This window comes from Ranitomeya variabilis, chromosome 2 (assembly GCF_051348905.1).
Source record: "Ranitomeya variabilis isolate aRanVar5 chromosome 2, aRanVar5.hap1, whole genome shotgun sequence".
NCBI classification, from domain to species: Eukaryota; Metazoa; Chordata; class Amphibia; order Anura; family Dendrobatidae; genus Ranitomeya; species Ranitomeya variabilis.
The window spans coordinates 624899935-624924641 of record NC_135233.1 but is presented as its reverse complement, the minus strand read 5'-3'; the positions used below and the strand labels follow the sequence as shown (position 1 = coordinate 624924641).

The 24707-nt window shown below is 48.9% G+C and overlaps 1 protein-coding gene across 1 annotated transcript in view; it reads right to left on the bottom strand.

Annotated features, from left to right (window-relative positions):
• Nucleotides 1-24707, bottom strand: part of CNGB1 (cyclic nucleotide gated channel subunit beta 1) — a 173166-nt gene that overhangs the window by 17844 nt on the left and 130615 nt on the right. Inside the window, exons 20-23 of the mRNA XM_077288979.1 lie at nt 23575-23662; nt 23244-23286; nt 16526-16682; nt 16285-16350 (exon numbers count right to left, since the gene is read on the bottom strand). Coding sequence (XP_077145094.1) covers nt 16285-16350; nt 16526-16682; nt 23244-23286; nt 23575-23662 — 354 coding nt within the window. The remainder of the gene's footprint in view (nt 1-16284; nt 16351-16525; nt 16683-23243; nt 23287-23574; nt 23663-24707) is intronic.

Sequence of the window (24707 nt, the reverse complement as noted above, 5' to 3'; positions counted from 1 at the left end):
GTCCACCCAAACCAGAGACACGACACGCCCACCACGAGCCAACACCACAGGATAATCCACTCAAATCAGAGCCACTACACGACCACCACGAGCCATCACTACAGGGTAATCCATCCACCACAGAAGTATGACACAATCACCATGAGCATCCATCACCACAGGGTAACACACTCACACCAGAGACACGACATGACCACCATGAGCCATCACCACAAGGTAACCAATCTGCACTAAAGACAAGACCACCATAAGTTTTCACCACAGGGTAACTAACCCACACCAGAGACACAACACAGCCACCACAAGCTGCCATCACCATAGGATAACTAATCTGCACCAGAGACATGACAATATGAATACAAACCATCACCACAGGGTAATCCACCCACAACAGAGTTAGGACACGATCACCACGAACAACCATCACCAAAGGGTAACCAACTCACACCAGAGACACGATGTGACCACCACAAGCCATAACCAAAAGGTAACCAATCTGCAAAAAAGGCAGGACCACCACGAGCCTTCACCACAGGTTAACTCACCCACGCCAGTGATGCAACATGACCACCACGAGTTTCCATCTTCACAGAATAACCCATAAGCAACAGAGACACGACACGACCGCCACAAGCCATCGCCACCAGGTAACCCACCCACACCAGAGACAAAATACAACCACCATGAGCCATCACCACAGGACAACCCTCATCAGAGACACGACACAACATGACCGTGAGCAGCCATCACCCCTGGTTAACCAGAGACATCACCACAGGGTAACCCACTAACACCAGAGATAAAATGCAACCACCACTGGCCATCACCGCAGGATAATTCACCCAAACCAGAGACATGACATGCCCACCACGAGCCAACACCACAGGATAATCCACCCAAATGAGAGCCACGACACGACCACCATGAGCCATCACTACAGGGTAATCCATCCACAACAGAGGTATGACACGATCACCATGAGCAACAATCACCACAGGGTAACCCACTCACACCAGAGACATGACATGATCACCACGAGCCATCACCACAAGGTAATCAATCTGCACCAAAGACAAGCCCACCATAAGCCTTCACTACAGGGTAACTCCCCCACACCAGAGAAGCAACACGACCACCACGAGCTGCCATCACATGATAACCCATAAGCACCAAAGACACGATACGACCGCCATGAGCCATCACCACTAGGTAACCCACCCACACCAGAGACAAAATACAACCACTATGAGCCATCACCACAGGATACCCCACATCAAAGCTACGACATTACCATGAGCAGCCATCACCCCAGGGTAATCCACCCACATCAGAGACATGATGCAACCTACACTAAAACCAGCGATGCGACGCAACCACCACTAGCCATCACCGCAGAACAATCCACCCACACCTGAGACACGACACGACCATGAGCTGCCTTCACCAGAGCATAACCCACCAGCACGAGATACACAATACAACCACCATGAGTCATAATCACAGGATAATCCAGAGACATGACCACCATGAGCCACCACCACAGGATAAACTACCCACACCAGAGACACGACCACTATGAGATGCCATCACCACAAGGTAACCAATCCACATCAAAGACATGACACGACCATAAGCTATCACAAAAGAGTAATCCACCCATACAAACACGACCACAACATGCCATCACCACAGGGTAACCAATGCACATCAGAGACATGACACGCCCATCACGAGCCAACACCACAGGATAATCCACCCAAACCAGAGACACAATAGGACCACCACAAGCTGCCATCACCCCAGGATATCCAATCCGCACCAGAGACATGACTCGACCACCAAAAGCCGTCACCACAGGATAATTCACCGACAGAAGTCACGACACAATCTCCACGAGCAGTCATCAAGGTAACCCAACACCAGAAACATGAGACAACCACAAGTCATCACCACAGGGTAACCAGTCTGCACCAAAGGCACGACCGCCATGAGCAATCACCACATGGTATATAATCTGCACCAGAGACCTGACAAGACCACCACGAGCCATCACCATAGGATAACCAATCCGCACCAAATCCACAACACCACCACCATGAGACTTCACCACAGGGTAATCCATCCACATCAGTCACAACACCATCTCCACGAGCCAGCATCATCGCAAAGTAACCCACCAGCACCAAAGACACGACAAGACAACCATGAGCCATCACCACAGGATAAACCTCCAGCTGGAGGTATGAGCTGCAATCATGACTGGTAAGTAAATAATCCACCATGCACATCGAATTGAGTCTTAGGCCTCATGCAGACCTTCCATAAACTTGGTCTGAGCACATAATGCAATGCACGGACTAACCACGGTTCTCCCAACCTGAATTTGACAGCCACATAGGAGTATATGACTTTGGGTTGGGAGACACACGGACAGTCCATCCATAGCACTCCGTGCTTGGATTGAGTTCTTTGGACATCTACATGAGCCTTTAAAGGGAAAGTGTGCCATGATCCATGCTGTGCTTACCACAGGACATGTAAATCAGGGAAACGGCTCCAGCACCACAAACATCTCTGCATTACAGTGAAGTTACCATTATGACCCATTCTGGAAATTAGGTTTATGTGTTTCGAGTACTTTAAAAAAAAAATGTTATCATATAATAATCTTTCTAAAAAAAAAAAAATCTAAATTGGGGTTATGGGCCAGCACATTGTCTGAGACGACACAGGAGGAGCTCCTGCCTAGCATTTTATGCAATATTAGACCCAAAACGCACTCTGAATTTACAGAATCACTCTCCGGTAACCTGCTGAGGTATTATCTGCCAGAAAATGACCCAAAAGAAGATGGCGGAAGCGATGAGATCGCAGACCCAAGATGTCGCCACAGTCACAGTGGTAGTGACCATGGAAGCTAATGAAACTAAAGTACAACCCCTGTGGAAAATGGGTGTTGTACTGCTACAGGCTCCATGGTGCCTGACATGGAGGATGATGCTATGACCTCGGGAGACGAAGGGTCTGAGGAAGCAGGTACCAGAGAGGTGCCACAGAGGCCGCGAGTATGATGATGGCACTGCTCCTCCTGCTGATCACCAGCAGTCACCAGCGGAGCCTACACTAAAGGAGTTTTTCATGGCGGTGGCTCATTGGAAGTCCTCTCTGTCTACTGTCACTTTACAACATGGCAGTCTCAGAGATATATCAGGGTTTTGACATAGGTTAGGCTAGTTTCACATTTGCATCCGTGCCGCAGAGAGCAGAGTCCATGCCGTAGAGAGCAGAGTCCGTGCTGTAGAGAGCAGAGTCCGTGCTGTAGAGGGCAGAGTCCGTGCCATGGAGTACAGTGTCCGTGCTGTAGAGAGCAGAGTCCGTGCCGTAGAGGGCAGAGTCCGTGCTGTAGAGGACAGAGTCCATGCCGTAGAGAGCAGAGTCTGCGCCGTAGAGGGTAGAGTCCATGCCGTAGAGAGCAGAGTCTGTGCCGTAGGGAGCAGTCTGTGCCGTAGGGAGCAGAGTCCGTGCCATAGAGGGCAGAGTCCATGCCGCAGAGAACAGAGTCCGTGCCGTAGAGAGCAGAGTCCATGCCGTAGAGGGCAGAGTCCATGCCATGGAGGGCAGAGTCCGTGACGTAGAGAGCAGGGTCCGTGTCGTAGAGAGCAGGGTCCGTGCCATAGAGGGCAGTGTCCATGCCATGGAGGGCAGTGTCCGTGCCGCAGAGAGCAGAGTCCGTGCCTTAGAGGGCAGAGTCCGTGCCATAGAGGGCAGAGTCCGTGCTGTAGAGAGCAGAGTCTGTGCCGTAGAGGGCACTGTCCGTGTCATGGAGGGCAGTGTCCATGCCGTAGAGAGCAGAGTCCATGCCATAGAGGGCAGAGTCCGTGCCATAGAGGGCAGAGTCCATGCCGCAGAGAGCAGAGTCTGTGCCATAGAGGGCAGTGTCCGTGTCGTAGAGAGCAGAGTCCATGCCATAGAGGGCAGAGTCCATGCCATAGAGGGCAGAGTCCATGCCGCAGAGAGCAGAGTCTGTGCCATAGAGGGCAGTGTCCGTGTCGTAGAGAGCAGAGTCCATGCCATAGAGGGCAGAGTCCGTGCTGTAGAGGGCAGAGTCCATGCCTTGGAAGGCAGAGTCCGTGACATAGAGAGCAGAGTCTGTGCCGTAGAGGGCAGTGTCTGTGCCGTAGAGAGCAGAGTCCATGCTGTAGAGGGCAGAGTCTGTGCCGTAGAGAGCAGAGTCTGTGTCGTAGAGGGCAGTGTCCATGAAGTAGAGAGCAGAGTCCGTGCCGTAGAGGGCAGAGTCCGTGCTGTAGGAGACCAAATGGCTGCGGCAAGAAGAGACTGGAGACACTCAGCAAGTACCTGCCAACAGACGACCTAGAGTCCTAGACAACAGGTGCAATGATGTGCAGCTCACTGTAGGACGGAAAAAGTGAGGGCTCTTCTCCTACTGATCTTGTAGAAGTCTTGGCACTCAGATAAATGTTGTAAGAAGATTAATTTTTTTTGTGCAGGGAATCTAAAAATAAAGACGACGTTTTGGTCCTACAATGACCTTCATCAGTCAGACAGATTGCAGTGTGCACAGGGTTACAGGCAATAACGAACACTCAGGATCAGTAGCATGTGCTGCAGCAGTGTGTGGAGGTCTTCTCACACTGAGATCTTTGAAAAATGGCTAAAATTAAAAACTAATATGTTAACCCTCACCATGTACCATGGAATGTGCAGGTGGGGGGCCGACTCACCCTGTCCCTTCACCAAGGTCTGTTCTGATCAGAATGTTACATTATCGGGAGAGAGATATGGCCCTCAAGCCCGCAAGACCCCATCCAGACCTCACCATTACTGGATCCAGTGTCTCCAGTCTCCCAAGTTATTCAGAAAAACCAAGTCACTGACATCAGAGAGCTGCAGTGAGAAGCACGCACAACTCGCAATGTGGCCAGGGACGCTGTGTGCTTCTGTCAGGATCAAGAGGCAGTGCTTGGATGGTTGGGTTCCCTCCCTGTTCCGGTGTTCACGCTCCCCCATTTGGTGGTGTGTGCACGTTATATATTGTCAAGGGTGGGTACACTGCAGGGGCCACTCAGATTGCCACCGCTGCCACCAATTTGTCAAAGATCGCAGCAATGAGGGTCGTATCTCAGATCCACCCACTGTTATCTTCAGATCTAACAGTTCTCTGCTGCCCCCTATCGTCTGGGCAATAATGCGATAGACCGACAATCAACGGAGGGGCGTGACGACACAGGATTTTATCTTAATTATCCAGATGCCTATTTTCAGTTTGCCAGTCTATTGCCATAAACTATTATTTTGACTTTTGAAGTTGTGGCTGTTTTCTTTGGTTGGTCAAACAAATAAAGCTGCACGTCGTAGCGCTATAGCATGCAAACATGAAATCTAGGGAATCTGAGCTGCATAACTGCTCTAGAAAAATTGTAACATTGTGAATACTTAGCACATAAATTGGCCAATTCTTGTGTACTCAGCAGCCACGGATAAGGCGATTCTCATTGCTGGGAACCTGCCTAATGTGAATCAGTCTTTTGTATACTTAATCTTTCTGACTGAGCACTTCACCCCTCAGCCTCTGGCATTTTTAATTACAGCAGGATCCTACCTTCCCATACAACTTAAGGGCTTCCACCCAAGAGAAGATTCACAAAGGCAGGTTACCAGCAACAAGAATGTTAAATTTTTTTATTTTTCTAGAGCAGTAATGCAATTTATATATATGGAGATGGCTACCTTTAGTAATCACCTGTACACACCTGTCTTTTATTTGGAAATGACAGTAAGTTTTTTTTACACTTGGTCAAGAAACACAGACTATTGTTCGTATGAGTCTTTAATGTTTTGAGTTGATGTTTGTGGTACCTTATTGTCTGTTATCTTGGATGACAGGGACACAGGGTAATTGAACAATAGATGTTTGTTAATATATTGTTTACACATTGTCCAGGTTAGCTAGTTTGTTGACCTGCAAAACAGAGAAGGACGAACCATGCAGATTGATTGAATACTTGAACAATGAGCATTAATTCCTTAGTGACCAAGCCAGTTTTGACCTTTATGATGAGGCCAAATTTTTTTTAAATCTGACCTCTTCATGAGGTAATAACTCTGGAACACCTCAACGGATCCAACGGATTCTGAGATTGTTTTTTCGTGATCGTGACACATTGTACATGATTGTGGTAAAATTTGTTAGATATGACTTACGATTATTTCTAAAAATATCGGAAATTTGGCGAAAGTTTAAAAATTTCTCAATTTTCCAACTTTTAAATTTTATGCTCTTAAATCACAGAGACATATCACTCAAAATAGTTAATAAATAACATTTCCCACATGTCTACTTTACATCAGCACAATTTTAGACACAATTTTTTTTTGTTAGGATGTTATAAGGGTTAAAAGTTGACCGGCAATTTCTCATTTTTCCATAAAATTTACAAAACCATTTTTTAGGGACCACCTCACATTTGAAGTCGCTTTGAGGGGGTCTATATGATAGAAAATACCCAAAAGTGACGCAATTCTAAAAACTCCACCCCTCAAGGTGCTCAAAACCACATTAAACAAGTTTATTAACCCTTCAGGTGCTTCACAGGGACTAAAGTAATGTGGAAGGAAAAAATGAATATTTATCCTTTTTTCACAAAAATTTTACTTTAGCTTCAAATTTCTTGTTTTCACAAGAGTAACCATAAAAAAGGACCCCAAATTTGTATGGACCCCATACAGTGTAGAGCCCCCATATATTGTGCCCCCATACAGTGTAGCACCCTCAAACATTGTGCCCCCATACAGTGTAGCACCCCCATACATTGTGCCCCCATACAGTGTAGAGCTCCCATATATTGTAGCACCCCCATACATTGTGCCCCCATACAGTGTAGCACCCCCATACATTGTGCCCCCATACAGTGTAGCACCACCATACATTGTGTTCCCATAGTGTAGAGCCCCCATACATTGTGCCTCCATAGAGTGTAGAGCTCCCATATATTGTAGCACCCCCATACATTGTGCCCCCATACAGTGTAGAGCCCCCATATATTGTAGCACCCCCATACATTGTGCCCCAATACAGTGTAGCGCTAACATACATTGTGCCCCCATACAGTGTAGAGCCCCCATATATTGTAGCACCCGCATAAATTGTGCCCCCATACAGTGTAGAGCTCCCATATATTGTAGCACCCCATGCATTGTGCCCCCATATATTGTAGCACCCCCATACATTGTGCCGCCATACAGTGTAGAGCCCCCATATATTGTAGCACCACCATACATTGTGCCCCATACAGTGTTGAGCCCCCATATATTGTAGCACCCCCATACATTGTGCCCCCATACAGTGTAGAGCCCCCATATATTGTAGCACCCCCATACATTGTGCCCCTATACAATGTAGAGCTCCCATATATTGTAGCACCCCCATACATTGTGCCCCCATACAGTGTAGCGCTCCTATATATTGTAGCACCCCCATACATTGTGCCTCCATACAGTGTAGAGCTCCCATATATTGTAGCACCCCCATACATTGTGCTCCCATACAGTGTAGAGCTCCCATATATTGTAGCACCATCATACATTGTGCCCCCATACAGTGTAGAGCTCCCATATATTATAGCACCCCCATAAGTTGTGCCCCCATACAGTGTAGAGCTCCATATTTTAACACCCCCATACATTGTGCCCCCATACAGTGTAGAGCTCCCATATATTGTAACACCCCCATACATTGTGCCCCCATACAGTGTAGAGCTCCCATATATTGTAACACCCCCATACATTGTGCCCCCATACAGTGTAGAGCTCCCATATATTGTAACACCCCCATACATTGTGCCCCCATACAGTGTAGAGCTCCCATATATTGTAACACCCCCATACATTGTGCCCCCATACAGTGTAGAGCTCCCATATATTGTAGCACCCCCATACATTGTGCCCCCATGCAGTGTAGAGCTCCCATATATTGTTGCACCCCCATACATTGTGCCCCATGCAGTGTAGAGCTCCCATATATTGTTGCACCCCCATACATTGTGCCCCATACACTGTAGAGCTCCCATATATTGTAGCACCCCCATACAGTGTAGAGCTCCTATATATTGTAGCACCCCCATACATTGTGCCCCCATGCAGTGTAGAGCTCCCATATATTGTTGCACCCCCATACATTGTGCCCTCATACAGTGTAGAGCTCCCATATATTGTAACACCCCCATACATTGTGCCCCCATACAGTGTAGAGCTCCCATATATTGTAACACCCCCATACATTGTGCCCCCATACAGTGTAGAGCTCCCATATATTGTTGCACCCCCATACATTGTGCCCCCATACAGTGTAGAGCTCCCATATATTGTTGCACCCCCATACATTGTGCCCCCATACAGTGTAGAGACCCCATACATTGTGCCCCCATACAGTGTAGAGCTCCCATATATTGTTGCACCCCCATACATTGTGCCCCCATACAGTGTAGAGCTCCCATATATTGTAACACCCCCATACATTGTGCCCCCATACAGTGTAGAGCTCCCATATATTGTAACACCCCCATACATTGTGCCCCCATACAGTGTAGAGCTCCCATATATTGTAGCACCCCCATACATTGTGCCCCCATGCAGTGTAGAGCTCCCATATATTGTTGCACCCCCATACATTGTGCCCCATGCAGTGTAGAGCTCCCATATATTGTTGCACCCCCATACATTGTGCCCCATACACTGTAGAGCTCCCATATATTGTAGCACCCCCATACAGTGTAGAGCTCCTATATATTGTAGCACCCCCATACATTGTGCCCCCATGCAGTGTAGAGCTCCCATATATTGTTGCACCCCCATACATTGTGCCCTCATACAGTGTAGAGCTCCCATATATTGTAACACCCCCATACATTGTGCCCCCATACAGTGTAGAGCTCCCATATATTGTAACACCCCCATACATTGTGCCCCCATACAGTGTAGAGCTCCCATATATTGTTGCACCCCCATACATTGTGCCCCCATACAGTGTAGAGCTCCCATATATTGTTGCACCCCCATACATTGTGCCCCCATACAGTGTAGAGACCCCATACATTGTGCCCCCATACAGTGTAGAGCTCCCATATATTGTTGCACCCCCATACATTGTGCCCCCATACAGTGTAGAGCTCCCATATATTGTAACACCCCCATACATTGTGCCCCCATACAGTGTAGAGCTCCCATATATTGTAGCACCCCCATACATTGTGCCCCTGTCACGATATTGTATGAAATAACATAAGTTTAGTTTCTCTTGCTAGCATGCTGTGGGCTAAAGCCCCCTTCTTGGAGTGATTCTGCAACAGCTTTTATGGCTTTTAGCTGCAAATTCCTGACTTTCAGCTCCCAAATCCCTCATACCCCTCCCAAAATAATTTTTACGATCGGGATAGATGCATAGACAGTTGTACTAGCAGAAACTGGTCTGATCTCGCTTTTAAAACATGTTTTCTTTTGCCCATTATTGTAAGATATTGGACCAATGATTTAAGGTAGGAAAATACCAAATACATTTTGCAAATCTCCATCGGCGGATTTATCAGCCACTCTAAGCGTGAGCTTCTAACTCCATCAGGTAAAAAGTAGTGATTTCTCTGTAATTATGCATCACAAATAGGACATATTTGATCTCATTAGAATGCCAACGTTAATACGAGATGAATGCTGGGTTTGTTATGACTATGACATGTTCTGTAGTAGAGTTATAGACATTGGAGCAATTTAGGTTGAAATTACTAAGACTGAAGAAAGAGGAGGGCGATCTTAACTCAACCCTGTTGGTGATGTCATGGGCTGCGGTTTATAAGTTTCTGCCATTGCCAAGCCCCCAGCAGAGTGAGTTTTGACCTGAAAAGCCTGACTGCTGTCTTAATGCATTGGGACATATGGGAACTCCACTAGCCTGGTTGCCTCAAATGATCTGACCACATGTAAGTGTTATTTCTTATGTAATTCCTGTTTTTTTTTATAATTACCTTGTACATATTTCAATTGTCTCTTTTGTAACATCCTTGTAATATTTTTTATCTAAAAACACTGCCTTCTTTCGGAGTAAAATATTTAAAGTACTAGTTCGTTCTTCATGCTCTAAAACGTACCCTAAGTCTTCTGAAGGGAATTACGCTACTGTGTTGGGTTAGCTTCGGACCCGTTTAATCGAAGCTGGTGGCAGCTTACCGTGTGCAGGCCTTTGGGTGTTGTTGTAGCGACTGCGGCGTTGACAATTATTGTTCCTGCCTGAGTGGGAGTAGTTTATCGCGTCGCTGCAGCGTGCCCAACAGCCAGTACCTAGCAGGCAGCCAGTCTGGCGACTAATTATCCTAGGTGCAGTACCTAATCTGACCTGAGGGTAAAGGGGGGCGCCAGAGAGCTGCAGGTTTCAAGTCGAATTATAAGCGGGATATACCCAAATCCCTGCAGTTCGTGGTATATTGAAGAGCAGTGGGATACCTAAAATAAGCCCCTGCGGTAAACTAAGAGGTCAATAGCCTTGTGTGTGTTTTTTTATTGTAGCAGTGGAGGGATAACTAAGATAAGCCCCCCCGCACATGTGATAGACGTCTGTAGGCCTAAAGTTACCCTAATCCGTGATGTAGGGGTGACGGTCACGGTGTGAATCGTGACAGCCCCCATACAGTGTAGAGCTCCCATATATTGTAGCACCCCCATACATTGTACCCCCATGCAGTGTAGAGCTCCCATATATTGTAGCACCCCCATACAGTAGCAGCCCCATACATTGTGTCTGAATCCTGGTTTGGGGGAACTTACAAGGAAACCCCCTCGTATGCTCTCAGTGGAGAGCGCAGGATAAATGTGAGCAGAGCCTTATTCCGATATTTGGGAGGTGGAATGAAAAAATAGACAGCAGTACAAAAGTAGTACTTAATTTTATTTTTGCGCGGTTCACCATGCGGGATAAGTGATGAGACGGACTTAGTCTTCGGATCAGTGCGATCACAGCGATACCAGATTTATATTGTTCTTCTTTTAGGTTTTGCTGCTATCACGCTTTAAAATGCTTTTTTATAAAAAGTAGTTTTTTCTCACCATATTCTGAGAGCTGTAACTTTTTTTATTTTCTTTGCAGAATGAGCCTTATTAGGACTTGTTTTTTGCGGGACAGTTTGGCGTTTTTATTTATAATATTTTTTTTTTTTACATATGACTGTGATCGCTATTTATTCATTTTTTTGGAGTCACTATGATGAAAAAGCAGCATTTTGGGGATGTTTTCGTTTACAGCGTTTGCCATACTGAATAAATAACGTGCCAGTTTTATAGAGCGGGTCTTTACTAATTATGTGTACGTGTTTTATTTTATCACAGACGCTGCGTTTTTAAGTGGTGAAACGGCTTTTCATGATTTGTCTGCACTTTTTTGCGTTTGTTTTTTTAACTTTTTTATATGTTATATTTGACTTTTTTCACTTTTTCACTGTGGGACATGTATAATTTGCTGTTTGATCACTGGTCTCACACACTGCTGTACTTGTTGTATTGCAGGGCATGAGTTAAACTCATCCCACCTCCCTCCGACCTGTGGATGATGACCTGAGCTACAGATGTGGGTATAAAAAGGGATTTCTATTGTTCTGCAAGAAGAATCAAGCGACTTGACAGAAAAACAGCCAGGACACCATAAAGGAACACTCTACCAGGACACAATGGCTCCATTCCTAGGGACAAAGGTTTGAGATTCTGCAGGATGCCAGCTTAGGGGACCCTGGCCCCGGCTGGAAGAATATATATCTGCTCCATTGACCATCGCTGAACCCATTGATATGTTTGAGAAAGGCAGAATTCAGACCCGCCGGTCGCCAGGATCCATGGAGATGTTCAGAGAAGCCATGTTGTGACCCTCTGGTCACCTGGCCTTGTACCTCAATGGACTCATCTTCCTAAGCTTGTCATTACTTCCTCTCTGTGGTGAGAGTAGTCGGCCCTGGAAGATTTGAAGTCACAGCTGCTCTAATCCCAGCGACTCAGCGGAAGGGTGAGACTCTGTAATTTGTCCCATCTTTTGTATTTTGCTGGGACTGTTCTATGTGTTATCTGCCTGTTTTGTGGTTCAATACAGTATTGCCACCCTGTTTTACCCTCACCGTGTTGTCTGAGTAGTATTATGCCCACGGTTGAAGGAGAGCAGGCGTTTGTTGGGATGATCCCTGGTCCATGTGGTTTCGGCTAGCAAAACAGAATGCTCGCTGACACCCCCCCCCCCCATGTCTCCACATTATGGTGGCAGCAGTGGGATACTACTCTGTCCGGCGGAACCGGGAAGGCTGTAGGGGAATGGTGTTCTCAGACATCGTCCAGGGCTCCACCACCAGGGAGGCATACAGACAGACCCAGCAGACCATAGGTGAGGCATACAGAGCAGGTTTCGGACACCACCATGTCCAACCCCATCAACTCGGCCTTGGGAAGAGTACCAGAGTGGATGTATAACCTCAACAATAAACCTGAACTACAGGATCTTTGCCAGCTTTGACGGAATGAATAAGATTTAATCCAGGAACAGTGGAATGTAGAGGACGCCATGTGTGGACACAATGGATACGATTCGCTTCTCAATTACGTGTGGAGTTTACTTTTGCAAGGAAGAGATGGAATAGATCCCACTCCAATGAGCACTTCATCGCATTCAAACAGTCCCTCACTACTTTCAAGGCCACACTCGCCACAGCTAAAGAAACCTACTTCTCATCTCTCATATCCTCCCTGTCTCACAACCCTAAACAGTTATTCAACACCTTCAATTCTCACCTCCATCCCCCAGCACCTCCTCCCTCCCCACTCATCTCAGCTGAAGACTTTGCCTCATTTTTCAAGGATAAGATTGATAACATTAGAGACAGTTTTGGTCAACAACCCCCAGAGCCCTTCCTCCCAACTTCCTAGCCCGCACCTCCAAAACCAACTTCTCCACTATTACAGAAGATCGACTCTCCACTCTACTCTCAAGATCGCATCTCACCACCTGTGCACTTGACCCGATCCCATCCCACTTTATCCCAAACCTCACCACAGTCTTCATCCCAACCCTAACCCATCTCTTCAACCTATCACTAACAACTGGTGTTTTCCCCTCAAGCTTTAAACATGCCTCAATCACACCTATCCTCAAAATGTCCTCTCTTGACTTATCCTCTGTATCTAGCTATCGCCCTATATCACTTCTCCCCTATGCCTCAAAACTACTGGAACAACACGTCCATCTTGAACTGTCCTCCCATCTCTCTTCTTGCTCCCTCTTCAACCGCTTACAATCTGGCTTCCGGTCGCACCACTCCACTGAAACTGCCCTAACTAAAGTCACCAATGACCTATTAACCACCAAGAGCAAGCGACACTACTCTGTCCTCCTTCTCCTGGACCTGTCCTCTGCCTTTGACACAGTGGACCATTCTCTATTACTACAGACCCTCTCATCCCTTGGCAACACAGACTTGGCCCTATCCTGGATCTCGTCATACCTAACAGTCCGGACATTCAGCGTCTCCCACTCACACACCACCTCCTCACCTTGCCCCCTATCTGTTGGAGTCCCGCAAGGTTCAGTCCTAAGGCCCCTGCTCTTCTCCATTTACACCTTTGGCCTGGGACAGCTCATAGAATCTCACGGCTTTCAGTATCACCTCTATGCTGATGACACACAGATTTACATCTCTGGACCAGATATCACCTCCCTACTAACCAGAATCCCTCAATGTCTGTCTGCTATTTCATCCTTCTTCTCCGCTGGATTTCTGAAACTTAACATGGACAAAACAGAATTCATTATCTTTCCCCCATCTCATGTGACCCCCCCAACGAACCTATCCATTACAGTAAACGGCTGCCCACTCTCCCCAGTCCCACAAACTCGCTGCCTCGGGGTAATCCTTGACACTGATCTCTCCTTCAAACCACATATCTAAGCCCTTTCCATTTCTTGCCGCCTTCAACTCAAAAATATTTCATGGAACCGTACATTCCTCAACCAAGAATATGCAAAAACTCCAGTCCATGCCCTCATCATCTCCCGCCTTGACTATTGCAACCTCCTACTCTGTGGCCTCCCCTCGAAAATTCTCGCACCCCTCCAATCTATTCTAAACTCTGCTGCCCAACTAATCCACCTGTCCCCCCCGCTATTCCCCGGCCTCTTCCCTCTGTCAATCCCTTCACTGGCTCCCCATTGCCCAGAGACCCCAGTACAAAACCCTAACCATGACATACAAAGCCATCCACAACCTGTCTCCTCCATACATCTGTGACCTCGTCTCCCGCTACTTACCAACACGCAACCTCCAATCCTCACAAGATCTCCTTCTCTACTCCCCTCTTATCTCCTCTTCTCACAATAGTATACAAGATTTCTCTTGCGCATCACCCCTACTCTGGAACCCTCTACCACAACATATCAAACTCTCACCTACCATCGAAACCTTCAAAAAGAACCTGAAGACCTACCTCTTCCGACAAGCCTACAACCTGCAGTAACCACCGATCGACCAAACCGCTGCAAGACCAGCTCTACCCTTGCCTACTGTATTCTCACCCATCCCTTGTAGATTGTGGGCCCTCTTGGGCAGGGTCCTCTTTCATCCTGTACCAATTGTGACTTGCATTGTTTAAGATTATTGTACTTGTTTTTATTATGTATACCCCTCCTCACATGTAAAGCACCATGGAATAAATGGCGCTATAATAATAATAATAATAATATGCTCTGAGGAAACTGGATGATACAAAGTTTTGTTATCATAAGAGGTGAGACCTCTTACATTCGTGAATATGCTTAAAGACATGCTATTGACTGTCACTCATGTGTGGAGAAGGATGATCGGAATCCTATCACGTCTGGCTAATTAAGATGGGGGAGCAATGTGGGAACACAGAATTTAATCTTAATTAATTATCTATTATCTATATTTTGAGTTTTGAATTTATGCCTTTTTTTCTTCATTTGGGCAAGAGTTTGAAATGTTGACTCTTCTTTCATGCAGGGTCACTGAACAATGATGTTTGCTGATATGCTGATAACACTTTGTCCAGGCCAGCTAGTTTGTTGACTTGCAAAACAGAGCAGGAAAAACTATGCATATACATTACCATTTTTCGCCTTTACCTGAAAATGCTGGTTTGAAGGACATTTGTTAACCATAAAAAGGAGATATACCTCCAGAAATACAGAGAGAGCCATCCAGACAGCCAAGAGATCCAGAGATCCCAAGAACCAGAGACTCTCTACAGGACAGCGGCCAAGACATCATGGCTCCATCACGAGGGACAAAGATTTGTCTTTCTTCAGGATGCCAGCTTAGGGGACCATGGCCCGGCAGGAAGATTACAGATCTGCTCTATTGACCATCGCAAATCCATGGATACGTTTGGAGAAAACCAGGATTGGGACCCGCCGGTCACCTGGCTCCATGGAGATGTTCAGAGAAGCCAGGTTGTGACCCTCCGGTCAACTGGGCTTGTAAATCAATGGACTGTCATTTCCTAAGCTTGTTGTTACCGCCGCTCTGTGCATGCCACAGGTGGGGTAGTCGGCCCTGAAATCTCTGAAGTAACAGCTGCTCTTATCCCAGGAAGTCAGCAGAAGGGTGAGACTCTGTAATCTTCACCATCTTGGGGTATTGCTGGGACTGTTCTACGTGTTATCTTCCTGTTTTGTGGTTCAATAAAGTATTGCCACACGGTTTTACCCTGTGTTGCTGAGTTGTACTATGCCCATGGGAAAGGAGAGCATGCATTTGGTGGGATGATCCCCAATCCATGCGGTTTTGGCTAACGGACCAGGGCGCCCACTGACCCCATGTATCTCCACACTCTCCTCCTTTTTGACTTCACTCTCTTTCTTTCTTGATTTCCTCCTCGTCGCTTTCTCTAATCTTCCTTCCCCTCCTCCCCCTCCCTCTCTTCTTTCTACCACCTCACTCTCCTCCTCTTCCTCATCCCTCAATCTCCTCATCACTCATTCTCCTTCTTGTTCCCTCACCCCTCTCTTTCCTCATCCATCGCTCTCCTTCTCCTTCATCGCACTCCTCCTCTCCATCGTCCATATCTCTCCTCCTCGTCTCTCGCTCTCCTCCACTAGCTGAGAACCACGCGGAGCCAATATGCAGTAAGAGATGGGAAGACGACACTGAAGCGCGTGAAGACCCTAAACACTTCTGGCAGATGCCACTGGGGGTGATGAGGATGAAGGTGCGCAGGTTAGAGATCACTTACTCTTCCTCCTCCAGAGCTTCTGATACCTCTTCCATGTTTTCTGCTTCAGACTGGGTCCTCTTCCTGCTGTAAAATATAAAATTAGGCAAAATGAGGGCCGAATGACGACCAGAAGTCCTGGTCAGACCAGACGTGGGGGCATCAGAAAAAAGGGGGGTGGCAGACGTGGGGGGTGGCAGATGTGGGGCATCAGACCAGAGGGTGTCAGATGTGGGAGCGGCAGACATGGGGGAGTCATTACCTCATTGCAGTCAGTGAAGTCCCCGGCACAGTCAGAGTCCTGTGGTTGTAGGGGGAGTCTGGTGGCTTCTCTGTCGCCTCTTGTCCGTGAGCTTCTGCGAGGCTGCCGGAGTCCACGTCCTGGATGCTGACCACTGGGCGACAGAAGGACATGGCATCTGGGGGCAGACACATGCGCCCATTACACCCTACACATGGGACGGTCGCCGCAGACATCAATGGATTCAGAGGTGAGGCGATGCTCCGAACAGGTGACTGACCAGAGGGAAACCATCAGCAGGGTCTCCTCACCAATTGCTGCAGACTAATGATGGGAGCATCGCACTGAGCACATCATAATGAAGCTGGAGGAACGGCAGGGAAGGGGGATGATGGGGGTGAGCCTCCTGCCCTAGAGCAAGGCGAGGATAATGTGGATAGTGATGATGGAGGAGGATGAGGGTGATACAGTAACACGGCTCCTCACATGTGACCACACCATCAGATATCACACACGAGTAGAGATACTTCAACTCCGAGCATCGTAGACAGTGTTTCGCATTCGGAACAAGATGAGAGTTATTGTTCCACAAAACCTTGGGAATATTAGATACGTGAAAGCACTACAACTCCTAGAATCTGCTCTGTTACATGTGATGGACGCACATACAGCACTGGGGGTCTACCTACGGCATGGCGGGGGGAGTCGCTGTCCCCCTGGAAGCTGGGATTCAGCACCCCATCTCTGAGGCTGAGCGGTAGTGAGGGGACTCGGTAGTGCGGGACATTCGGAAGCTCCTCTACAGCGTCTGACAAAGCGGATTGTGAGCGTTGCCCACCAGCAGCACCGCGGGCGGGCATCAGCCGAGACAGCTCTACGTCAGCGCTGCGGCGGGACATGAGGGCTGCAGCTACAGGCAAAGCGTGGACCTGCAACAAGGAGGAGAAAGAGTGAGAGGACGAGCCGAGTGCATGACATCACAGGAGCCAAGCTCATGACATCAGAGGAGGAGCAGAGCGCATGACGTCAGAGGAGGAGCAGAGCGCATGATGTCAGAGGAGGAGCCGAGCACATGACGTCAGAGGAGGAGCAGAGCGCATGATGTCAGAGGAGGAGTTGAGCACATGACGTCAGAGGAGGAGCAGAGCGCATGATGTCAGAGGAGGAGCCGAGCACATGACGTCAGAGGAGGAGCAGAGCGCATGATGTCAGAGGAGGAGCCGAGCACATGACGTCAGAGGAGGAGCAGAGCGCATGATGTCAGAGGAGGAGCTGAGCGCATGACGTCAGAGGAGGAGCAGAGTGCATGACGTCAGAGGAGGAGCCATGCGCATGATGTCAGAAGAGGAGCTGAGCGCATTACGTCAGAGGAGGAGCACAGCGCATGATGTCAGAGGAGGAGCCAAGTGCATGATGTCAGAGGAGGAGCAGAGCGCATGATGTCAGAAGAGGAGTTGAGCGCATGATGTCAGAAGAGGAGCCATGCACATGATGTCAGAAGAGGAGCTGAGCGAATTACGTCAAAAGTGAAGCCGCGCGCATGGCATCAAAAGAGAAGACGAGCGCATGACGTCAGAAGAGGAGACAAGCGCATGACGCCACGGGAGCTGAGTGCATGACATGTGAACGAAAAGGAAACAAAAGCATGATGTCAGAAGAGGAACCAAGAGCATGAGTAAGAGGAGGAGCCGAGCGCATGACGTCATAAGAGGAGCCAGGCACATGACATCAGAAGAGGAGCCGAGCGCATGACATCAGAAGAGGAGCCGAGTGAATGATATCAGAAGAGAAGCCGAGTGCACGATGTCAGAAGAGGAGTCAAGCACATGACATCAGAAGAGGAGCCCAGCGCATGACATCAGAAGAGGAGCCGAGTGAATGATATCAGAGGAGAAGCCGAGCGCATGATGTTAGAAGAGAAGCCGAGCGCATGATGTCAGAAGAGTAGCCGAGCGCATGACGTCAAAAGAGAAGCTGAGCGCATGATATTGGAGGAGGAGCCGAGCGCATGACGTCAGAGGAGGTGACAAGCTAATGACCTCAGAGGAGGAGCCAAGTGCATGATGTCAGAGAGGAGCTGAGCAAATAACGTCAGAAGAGGAGCCGAAAGCATGATGTCAGAAGAGGAGCCAAGAGCATGATGTCAGAGGAAGAGACAAGGTCTTGATATCAGAGGAGGAGACAAGTGCATGACATCGGAGGAGACAAACGCATGAAGTCAGAGGAGGAGATGAGCACATGAGTAAGAGGAGGAGATGAGAGCATGAGTAAGAGGAGGAGATGAGAGCATGAGTAAAGGTACCATCACACTCAACGAGAACGACAACGATCCGTGACGTTGCAGTGACGTTGCAGCGTCCTGGATAGCGATCTCGTTGTGTTTGACACGCAGCAGCGATCTGGATCCTGCTGTGATATCGCTGGTCGGAGCTAGAAGTCCAGACCTTAATTTCGTCGCTGCTCACCCGCTGTCATCGCTGGATCGGTGTGACACTGATCCAGCGATGTGTTCACTTGTAACCAGGGTAAACATCGGGTTACTAAGCGCAGGGCTGCGCTTAGTAACCCGATATTTACCCTGGTTACCATTGTAAAAGTAAAAAAAAAACACTACATACTCACCTTCTGATGTCTGTCACGTCCCCCGGCGTCCACGCGCTGCTGCAGGGAGATTTCCCTGCACTGACTGTGTGAGCGCCGGCCGGCCGTAAAGCAGAGCACAGCGGTAACGTCCCCGCTATTACTGCCGGCGCCGGTGACACATTCAGTGCAGGGAAAGCTCTCTGCAGCAGCGCGTGAACGCCGGGAGACGTGACAGACATCAGAAGGTGAGTATGTAGTGTTTTTTTTTTTTTACTTTTACAATGGTAACCAGGGTAAATATCGGGTTACTAAGCGCGGCCCTGCACTTAGTAACCCAATGTTTACCCTGGTTACCCGGGTGCTGCAGGGGACTTCGGCATCGTTGAAGACAGTTTCAACGATGCCGAAGTCTTTCCCCTGATCGTTGGTCGCTGGAGAGAGCTGTCTGTGTGACAGCTCCCCAGCGACCACACAACGACTTACCAACGATCACGATCGCTGGTCGTGATCGTTGGTAAGTCGCTTAGTGTAACGGTACCTTAAGAGGAGGAGCCGAGTGTGAAGAAACAGGATTATATCTTAATTACCCAGACGGCTGCTTTTAGCAAACCAAGAATAGGCTGTTATCCATACTTTTTCTTGTCTAAGCCTGTAATAGTAACTTGTAAGGTGATATTTCATATAACATAGTGTGATGACTAGTGATGTTTGCGGATATGATAATTATGCATTGTATTATGGAGTCAGTTTGTTGATTCCGAAAGCAGAGAGGGAAAAACTATGCAAATAGATTAAATAATCAAGTAATGGTACTTGATCTCATCACCATTCTTCCCCTTATCTGTGATGCTGGACAGAAGGACACTTGTTAAATCTAAAAATAGGTTATATGCCACTATATAAAGAGACTCTGAGACAGAGAGACTGAGTGAGACAGCCAGAGATTCTGCCAAGACATTCATACGTCCTAAGGACCAGAGACAGGACAGCAGCCATTTTGCATCATGGCTCCATTACGAGGGACATAGATATACTATTCTACAGGAAACAACCTAGGAGTTCTGGGTTGGAAGAATACAGATCTGCTCCATTGACCATTGCTAGACCATGGATACGTTTGGAGAAAGCCAGTGTAACGGGGTCTACCGTGCTGGAGTACCTCTTTCAGTACCACCCCATGTTTCAGGAGGTCCACTCTGCTTTGGCTGGAGTCTGAATGAAGGACGCTGGCTGGAATCGCTTGGTTACATGGGCGCATATAAAAGATCACTGCTTCTCCACGTATTTCCAGTGTGTCAACGCTTTACTCACAGGACACAGAATGTAACGGGGTCTAGCATGCTGGAGTACCTCTTTCAGTACCACCCCGTGTTTCAGGAGGTCCACTCTGCTTTGGCTGGAGTCTGAACGAAGGAAGCTGGTTGGAATTGCTTGGTTACATGGGCTCATATAAAAGATCACTGCTTCTCCACGTATTTCCAGTGTGACAACACTTTACTCACAGGACACAGATTATGTCACACAGATACAGAGGGCAGGCCAATTGAAAAGCGTCAGGCCAGACATACATTACAATAGCCGCATGTGGCCGGAGCCTGCCGATATTTACTGTTGGAATTACAAAGGTGGTGGAGGTCAGAAGGGGGATATCTTGTCCCCTCTGCCCAGGGGCGCAGCCTGTGGGATGATGCATTAGGGACATGCATCTCACATGGAACCTATTATACATACATATAACTGCACAACATATTCTGGGTGCTGAGGTGTTCCGTAACAGCCAGGATTGGGACCCGCTGATCGTCTGGCTCCTTGGAAACGCTTGGAGAAGCCAGGTTGTGTCTCTTGGGTTAAAAGACCCTGTACCTCGATGGACTGTCATTTTTCTATGCTTGTCGTTACCTCCTCTCTATGCCACAGGTGGCGTAGCCGACCCTGGGAGCTCTGACGTAACAGCTGCCAATATCCCGGCGGGTCAGCGGAAGGGTGAGACTCTAATGTGCACCATCGTGGGTACTGTGCTGGGACTGATCTATGTGTTATCTGCCTGTTTTGTGGTTCAATAAAGCATTACCACACTGTTTTACCCTCACCCTGTGCTGTCTGATTTGCGTTATGCCCACGTCAAAAAGGTAAAGCGGGCGTTCGGGGGAAGATCCCTGGTCCATGTGGTTTCGGCAATCGGACCTGGGCGACTTGCCGACCCCTGTATCTCCACACCGGGTGCATGATGTGAGCAGAGCGCAATACATGAGAGGAGCCAAGCGCATGAGTAAAAGGAAGAGCTGAGCATATGAGTAAGAAGAGGAGACGATAGGATGATGTCAGAGGAGCAGCCGAGCGAATGACAACAGAGCAGGAGCCGAGGACATCAGAGGAGGAGATGTGCACATGAGCAAGAGGAGATGAGAGCATGATGTCAGAGGAAAAGCCGAGCGCATGACATCAGAGGAGAAGCTGAGCACATGACGTCAGAGGAGGAGATGAGCGCATGAGTAAGAGGAGGAGACGAGCGCATGACGTCAAAGGAGGAGATGAGAGAATGAGTAAGAGGAGGAGCCGAGTGCATGACATCAGAGGAGGAGATGAGAGCATGAGTAAGAGGAGGAGACGAGCGCATGACGTCAAAGGACGAGATGAGAGAATGAGTAAGAGGAGGAGCCGAACGCATGACGTCAGAGGTGGAGATGAGAGCATGAGTAAGAGGAGGAGCCGAGAGCATGACGTCAGAGGAGGAGATGAGAGAATGAGTAAGAGGAGGAGACGAGCACATGACGTCAAAGGACGAGATGAGAGAATGAGTAAGAGGAGGAGCCGAACGCATGACGTCAGAGGAGGAGATGAGAGCATGAGTAAGAGGAGGAGCTGAGAGCATGACGTCAGAGGAGGAGATGAGAGAATGAGTAAGAGGAGGAGACGAGCGCATGACGTCAAAGGAGGAGATGAGAGCATGAGTAAGAGGAGGAGCCGAGTGCATGACGTCAGAGGAGATGAGACCATGAGTAAGAGGAGGAGCTGAGAACACGACGTCAGAGGAGGAGATGAGACTATTAGTAAAAGGAGGAGCCGAGCCCATAGCTTTAGAGAAGCCGAGCACATGACGTCAGAGGAGGAGATGAGCGCATGAGTAAGAGGAGGAGCCGAGCGCATGAGTAAGAGGAGGAGCCAAGCGCATGACGTCAGAGGAGGAGATGAGAGCATGAGAAAGAAAAGGAGACGAGCGCATGATGTCAAAGGAGGAGATGAGAGCATGAGTAAGAGGAGGAGCCGAGTGCATGACGTCAGAGGAGGAGATGAGAGCATGAGTAAGAGAAGGAGCTGAGCACACGACGTCAGAGGAGATGAGAGCATGAGTAAAAGGAGAAGAGCGCATGACGTCAGAGTAGAAGCCGAGCACATGACGTCAGAGGAGGAGATGAGAGCATGAGTTAGAGGAGGAGACAAGTGCATGACGCCAAAAGAGGAGATGAGAGCATGAGTAAGACGAGGAGCCGAGCGCATGACATCAGAGGAGGAGATGAGGGCATGAGTAAGTGTAGAAGACGAGCGCATGATGTCAAAGGAGGAAATGAGAGCATGAATAAGAGGAGGAGCTGAGCACACGATGCCAGAGGAGGAGATGAGAGCATGAGTAAAAGGAGGAACAGAGTGCATGACGTCAGAGGAGGAGAGGTTAGCATGAGTAAGAGGAGGAGCCGAGCGCATGACATCAGAGGAGGAGAAGACGACATGAGTAAGAGGAGGAGCTGAGCACACGACGTCAGCGGAGGAGATGAGAGCATGAGTAAAAGGAGGAGCCGAATGCATGACGTCAGAGGAGAAGCCGAGCGCATTACGTCAGAGGAGACGAGCGCATGACGCCAAAGGAGGAGCCAAGCGCATGATGTCAGAGGAGCCAAGCGCATGACGTCAGAGGAGGAGATGAGAGCATGAGTAAGAGGAGGAGCCGAACGCATGAAGTCAGAGGAGGAGATGAGAGCATGACTAAGAGGAGCCGAGCGCATGATGTTAGAGGAGGAAATTAGAGCATGAGTAAGAGGAGGAGCCGAGCGCATGACGTCAAAGTAGCCAAGCGCATGACATCAGAGTCGCGCCACAGATGACTATGTGCCCCATATCCATGCAGCAGCACCCAGAGCCAGAAGCTCCTAACACTCACCAGAATCTCTGGCCACCAAAACGTCCACAGCGTGTCCCAGAACCTGAAACGAGCAGAAAGTGGCATAAGGTAACCGCCATCATAACAGAGAAACATCACTGCCGTTGCCACGACAGAGACATCACCGTCACTGTGATGACAGAGAGACATCATTCCACCGAGACAGAGAGACATCATTGCACCGAGACAGAGAGACATCATTGCTGTCACCACAACAGGAGGACATCAACGTCGCCACCATGAATAAGGGCGATCACCGCCACAACAGAGAGACAACACCGCCACAGCTGGGGTACATCACCGCCACTACTGACACATAATACTGCATTACCTGTATGCACTGGATGCTCAACACATCTTCAACCAGTGGGGGGTGCAGAGCTGTCGTCAGGAGACATCCGGCGGCTTCAGTCACCTGACTGACAAAACAATACACTAACCAAAGACCCTAAAATCAGCTCCCTACACATCCCAGGGGGGAACCCTCCTGTCCTCACTCCCTGTACCTCATCCTCCTGTCCTCACCCCTGAACCTCCTCCTCATGTCCTCACCCCCTGAACCTCCTCATGTCCTCACCCCCTGTACCTCCCCCTCCTGTCCTCACCTACTGAACCTCCTCCTCCTCCTGCACTCACCCACTGAACCTCCTCCTCCTGTCCTCACCCCCTGTACCTCCTCGTCCTCCTGTCCTCACCCACTGAACCTCCTCCTCCTCCTGTCATCAACCACTGAACCTCCTCCTGTCTTCATCCCCTGTACCTCCTCCTGTCCTTACCCCCTGTCCCTCCCCCTCCTGTCCTCACCCCCTGTACCTCCTCGTCCTCCTGTCCTCACCCACTGAACCTCCTCCTCCTGTCATCAACCACTGAACCACCTCCTCCTCCTGTCCTCATCCCCTGTACCTCCTCCTGTCCTTACCCCCTGTACCTCCCCCTGTCCTCACCCCCTGTACCTCCCCCTCCTGTCCTCACCCCCTGTACCTCCTCCTCCTGTCCTCACCCCCTGTACCTCCTTCTCCTTCTGTCCTCTCCCCCTGTACCTCCTTCTCCTCCTGTCCTCACCCCCTGTACCTCCTTCTCCTCCTGTCCTCATCCCTTGTACCTCCTCCTGTCCTCACCCCCTGTACCTCCCCCTCCTGTCCTCACCCACTAAACCTCCTCCCACTCCTGTCCTTACCCACTGAACCTCCTCCTCCTCCTGTCCTCACCCCCTGTACCTCCTCCTCCTGTCCTCACCCCCTGTACCACCTCCTCCTGTCCTCACCCACTGAACCGCCTCCTGTCATAACCCACTGAACCTCATCCTCCTCCTGTCCTCACCCCCTGTACCTTCTCCATCTGTCCTCCCCCTGTACCTTCTCCATCTGTTCTCACCACCTATACTTCCTCATGTCCTCATCCCCTGTACCTCCCCTCCTGTCCTCAGCCCAAGTACCTCCTCCTGTCTTCACTATCTGTACCTCC